Source organism: Rhagoletis pomonella, unplaced genomic scaffold (genome assembly GCF_013731165.1).
Source record: "Rhagoletis pomonella isolate Grant_MI unplaced genomic scaffold, Rhpom_1.0 Rhpom_scaffold_00002, whole genome shotgun sequence".
NCBI classification, from domain to species: Eukaryota; Metazoa; Arthropoda; class Insecta; order Diptera; family Tephritidae; genus Rhagoletis; species Rhagoletis pomonella.
Window position 1 is genome coordinate 191,537 of NW_023458556.1, and position 5,302 is coordinate 196,838.

Consider the following 5,302-nt stretch of genomic DNA (forward strand, 5'->3'; position numbering starts at 1 on the left):
AAATTTGCTTAAAACTTGTATTTAAAAACGTAAAAAAGGTAATAAAAATGCGTTTAAAGCTTTCATTTGTTATTTTTTGGTTGATTTGATTTGGAGATTTTTGCAAATGTCTTATCCACACGTTTGTTAGTTTTATAAAGAAAATAATTTTTACACTGAGGTTCAGGCTGGTTTTCACCGCCGCCAGGTTATTCCTCTGCTTTTAATATATGTCTCTTTGTATGTTATACTCCATTGATATGCCCAAACGTCGCTCCACTGATACACGATGGCAATACCGCTGAGGGCCAGAACCACGTGCAAAAGTGTCTGCTTATATATGTATCATACGTTTTATTCCTTTCAATTCTTTATCAATTATATTAAATTAAAACGTATACTGTACTTTAATGGTCCACAAGTAACCAGGTTATTCCTCTAATTAGAAGGTATTATTCAGATTAAAAATTTAAATCGCTGGATACTAGGTCCTCATGTCGCCAGGTTATTCTTCAATTTGGTAATTTATAGAATTTTAATGGCAGGGAACTATGTCCTCACCTCACCAGGTTATTCCTCCAATTTGATAGTTTTATAATTATTCGTCAAATTATATTTTTAGGTTGTGATTGAAAAATTTGTTTATGGAACTGTACGATGCAGTTATGTATGTTCCTTTTTTATATCACAGCTACTTCGTTCATACGATAGACCGTATCAAGGGGTACGCTTTAACATTTTCATTTAATTTTATAATATACTTAGATTTTTTGGAGAGTGTTGCGCATTTTCTTCCATATAACACATGATCAAAATATTTTTTTACATGGAAAAAAATCCGCAGCACCCTCGACAAAAAAAATTCTAAAAAATCAACGGTAATTTTTAGCGACTTGAAACTTGCACTTTATTATACTAAAATTGAATGGGCTACAAACCTGCATACCCGAAAATTTTCTAAATATTCTAATTAAAAATTTTGATGACAATTTTTTGAAGTTTGATTAATTTTTTTTACAATTTGTGCAAGCTTTGCAACTTTTGTTATTTTGGTTTCTGATATAGATTGAATTATATTTTAAATGAAAACTATTAAAAATAAATAAATAAACGTAATTTGCAAGCAATATCGTTTTGAATTTCGTTGCTAATTAGTTGCACGCATCTGTATATATACATATAGCAACGAAATTCAAAACGATATTGCTTGCAAATTACGTTTATTTATTTATTTTTAATAATTTTCATTTAAAATATAATTCAATCTATATCAGAAACCATATATATCATGATCCAATGATCGGATCTAAACCAGATTTGTATGGGACCACCTCTGAGACACTACCTTTCCGATGCAAAAAAAAAAGAATTATCGAAATCGGTTGACGTGATCCAAAGTTATGCTGTAACGTATATAAAAAAAAAAAGAAATATTCCGAACTGATAACCTCCTCCTTTTTTCGAAGTCGGTTAAAAACTCAACAGGTCTACACGACCATACTCGTCGAAGAGTCATTTTGAACTGTAATGCCATTTACACTTTGTTTGCAAATTACCCACTTAAGTATGTATATTAAGAATCAGGGTATTTTGGTTGACATTGTTTTATTTATACCGGATTTTTGTTGATCAAATATTTTATACCAGCGTTAAATTTCAAATTTTTACTTTGCATTCAGTGCAAATTTATCCTTCTGAACTGAATGCAATAGTTTACTCCGCAGCTCGGACAAGAGCCTCAGCACACTCAACAGCAATGGCAGCTTCCGCTTTAGCCTGGAACCATTAAACAAATTTGTAATACATACATATACTTTATTGGCAAAAGAAGGTACGGTAGTAATTTGCCCACCAAAATTTTGCGTATTGTGAACTCAACGACAAATTATTAAACAAGTAATTTTTAAGCAAAAAACAAAACCGACTTCAATTCTTATACAAATATATATACATATATATATATTTCATGATCCAATAATCGGATATAAACCATATTAGTATGGGACCACCTCTGAGACACTATCTGCTAAAATGCAAAATACAAAAACAAATTTTCGAAATCGGTTGATGTGGTCCAAAGGTATGCGGTAACATACATAAAAATAAAATAAATAAAATAAAAAATATATAAAAAAATATTCCGACGAACTGATTACCTCGTCCTTTTTGGGAAGTCGGTTAAAAACAGAGATTAAGCTTAAAAAAAATTATTTGATATAATTTTTTTTAATTCGCTGTGATGGTTTTTTAGATTTGTGTATGTTAGAAAAAAAACCGTGCAAGTTATGCAGTATCATGATAAAAGTATTTAAATTTTTGTATCATGATGCAGTACTGCGCAAAAGTACTGAAGATTACGAAACCGATGGCGTTCTCATGACAACCGAAACTACCCAGATTTATATCTTGCCAAAGAATGCTACTTCAGGAACTAAACTGTTGAACATGCTGTTACAATAACAAATGACAATTGCTTTTTATGCTCTTTCAAGAACCAAGCGTCATCCATTCCGCCTACCATTCTCAAAATTGGGGGCAAATTACTTAGCAATCAAATTCACAATTTAAACGTGTCTTACTTCTTCACTTGACGCGGAATTTAATTGTGATTGATACTGTGATAGGATCTGCTTTGCCTCAGAAATGTCAATATCTTCAACTTTATGTGCTTCTTCGGCCAACACTTGAACGGATGAATCTTCATTTACTGTAATTGAGCCACTAGATACGAAGAATTTTGAAGTCTTTCCGTCGTTTTCGATAACTTGCACCACGCCGGGCTTTAAAACGGCTATAAAGCAAAAACATGTGATTTTATATACGGATATAAAAATTAAATTATAAATTACCTAAAGTTGGCACATGCTTCGCAAGTATGCCAAAACTTCCACTGAATGAAGGAACATCGATTTGACGAACTTCTGCTTGATCATAAAAAGTTTGATTTGCAGCGGCAAAAGTTAATTTCATTTCATCAGCGAATCCACGCTTTTGCATTGTATTTATTCCGCGCAAAGCCAAACAGCGAGCATTCCTTACAATAGACATTGTTGGCTGAAAAAAAGTTGTGATTCTACTACACATTATATTATATAACATTGCAGGTTAGGAGCCCCTCGAGCCATATCGCTCTGGATGTATATTTTACCCAAATATTTTGTAACGGCCAAAAAACTTACACGTTTAGTTCAGAAGTGACTAAATATAAATAGATTGTAACGTGACGCAACACCGATTCTCCACTTGCAGTTCCACAGAAAATTCACTTTGGCAATGTACCTAGGGATGGCAACCATTAATTATTTGCTTGCAATACTCGACTGCTTTCCTTCAACATAAGAGCGAAATACACTACACAAGCAGCTTGCCAAGGCGAATTTATACAAGGTGGTATTACTGGTGAATTTAGATTTTCGCCGCAGTGCTTATTAATGTAAAAATGATGTTTGTTGTAAACAAGGCGAATTCATATTACAACAAACACACTAAATTCGCCAGTAGCACCACCTGGTATAAATTCGCCTTGGTTAGTGGCGAATTTAGACTACAAAAACAACCACCACATGTATTTTGTAATGCGGGTGCTATGTCAAATATCAATTCGCCCCAAAGTTTACATGTATTTTGTTTTTTGCTTTGATGTGTGTGCTGTCAAATCAGTAAACGCAAAAACAAATTACATGTAAGGCGAAGAAATCAGCTAATCTTACAACACCACCTTGTATAAATTCGCCTTGCTGCTAGCCAAACCTTAGAGCTGCAAAACTAGCGATTGTACTATCGATAGTATCGATAGTTTAATTTTTGGATAAACATCAATTGTTTTCGGGCGATAGACGATAGTTTCGATAGAGCCGGTGCTTTGAAGTTTTGGGATCTTACTTAAGTGACGCTGTGAATTTAACTAAGGAAAATATTTAGAATTTCACGTTTAAGATTGTAATATTTATACTTATATATGTGCAATATTTACATTTACATATGTGCATATGTATAAATTATACAAATTTTGTTCGGAGTTGAAGTTTCCTTACATATACAATACGATAGTATACGATACTATCGAAAATATCGATAGTATTTTTCAAAGTATCGAAACTATCGAATATTTGCTATCGATAGTTTTGCAGCCCTTCCAAACTCAAGGCGAATTTATACAAGGTGGTAGCAAGAATACAAAAACAACAACCACATGTATTTTGATCACGGCCAAAAAAATCTCAATTCATAAACGTTCTCTGACCTACATCCTTTGCCCCACGTTCTACCTAATGGGATTCATGAACCATCGTAAAGTTGATGCAAATGTCGCATTTGTTGCAAAATTTGCCACTTTGCAACACAGCTGATTACTTTTGTTGGAAACTTTCTTGCGACATAATTGCGACATTGCCATATTATTTGAGCTTGCAATCATTGAACTTACGCGCGGCATTTTTAAAAACTACTTAATTCGCAACGTTGCCATTGCGACAACAATGCTATTTTGCAAAGTTTTATGAATCGCCCTACTATGACACTACGGAAAACCCCCTACTTTTTGAATCAAAATTATCAAACGGCAACGCTGCAAGAACTGACGTTCTCTGAGCGGAGGAGCATTCACAATAGTTTTTGCGCCTGTGATTTTGGCGTTTTGATGCAGTTTTCCGTAATGTGCAAATGTCAATGGTTGTGAGTTGATGTTAATGGGAAAAGCATTTGTAACGTTTTTGGTCGGGACATTTAAACAAATTTTGTTCTGTTGGTTTTAGTAGTATTAAGCATGTTGACCGGGAATTTTCGTGGTTTTCAATATTATTTGGATAATTTCTTCAAATTTCCAAAGGAAATCAAAAATGATATTGTTTACTGTCAGCGTTCACTTAAGGCTCATATTAAAGTGCACCAGGTAAAGAAAGTAAATTACAATCGTGATATCTATGAATACAAAGTATTTTCATTCTTAGATGGTCATTGATGTGTTTCAACAGGAAGAAGGCGCAGTAAGTAATAATATTAAGTTGTTTAATAAGGCATTTTTCACCCTTTCTTTAAACCCACGTTTTACTCGCCATTTAAACTTTCTAGAACCAAAAATAAGAATACATGTGAGATTGACCTGCGGTCGAGTTAAATACATATCGCTCATTTGCTGCAAGAGTGTAATAAATAAAAACAAGTAAGAAAGTCTAAGTTCGGGCGGAGCCGAACATTAAATACCCGGCGCAAATATTAATTATATGTGACACGTAAAGTTAAAAGGGACCTGCGGTCAGGAAAAATCGGAACACGTACATTTGTTATGTAGTATGCATTTGAATCGATCTTCTAGTGCCATTTG

General features: G+C 33.5%; 2 protein-coding genes across 4 annotated transcripts in view; one reads left to right on the plus strand and one right to left on the minus strand.

Annotated features, from left to right (window-relative positions):
- Window positions 1-1,567: 1,567 nt before the first annotated feature.
- LOC118757346 (ATP synthase subunit delta, mitochondrial) lies at window positions 1,568-3,340 on the minus strand. Of its 3 annotated transcripts, none has more exons than XM_036492066.1 (4): window positions 3,159-3,340; window positions 2,829-3,033; window positions 2,559-2,770; window positions 1,568-1,755 (listed from the first exon to the last, which is right to left on the minus strand). In XM_036492066.1, the coding sequence occupies exons 2-4, from the start codon at window positions 3,025-3,027 to the stop codon at window positions 1,693-1,695; spliced, it is 474 nt and encodes a 157-aa protein (XP_036347959.1). In that variant the 5' UTR covers window positions 3,028-3,033; window positions 3,159-3,340; the 3' UTR covers window positions 1,568-1,692. The 3 variants fall into 3 exon arrangements, with proteins under 3 accessions (XP_036347959.1, XP_036347969.1, XP_036347965.1); XM_036492076.1 differs by having other exon boundaries at window positions 2,829-3,052; window positions 3,159-3,285; XM_036492072.1 differs by having other exon boundaries at window positions 2,829-3,055; window positions 3,159-3,285.
- Window positions 3,341-4,616: 1,276 nt separating this feature from the next.
- LOC118757286 overlaps window positions 4,617-5,302 on the plus strand; it is an 8,001-nt gene continuing 7,315 nt past the window's right edge. Inside the window, exons 1-2 of the mRNA XM_036492015.1 lie at window positions 4,617-4,870; window positions 4,929-4,964. Coding sequence (XP_036347908.1) covers window positions 4,745-4,870; window positions 4,929-4,964 — 162 coding nt within the window. The 5' untranslated portion in view covers window positions 4,617-4,744. The remainder of the gene's footprint in view (window positions 4,871-4,928; window positions 4,965-5,302) is intronic.

Bases quoted from the DNA above. Each gene is read 5' to 3' on its own strand.
- LOC118757346 (XM_036492066.1), bottom strand. From the start codon at position 3,027: ATGTCTATTGTAAGGAATGCTCGCTGTTTGGCTTTGCGCGGAATAAAT. The intron at 2,771-2,828 runs GTAATTTATAAT...TTTGCTTTATAG, and splicing joins GAAGCATGTGCCAACTTTAG to CCGTTTTAAAGCCCGGCGTG. The intron at 1,756-2,558 runs GTAAGACACGTT...TAATGGTTCCAG, and splicing joins ATTCCGCGTCAAGTGAAGAA to GCTAAAGCGGAAGCTGCCAT.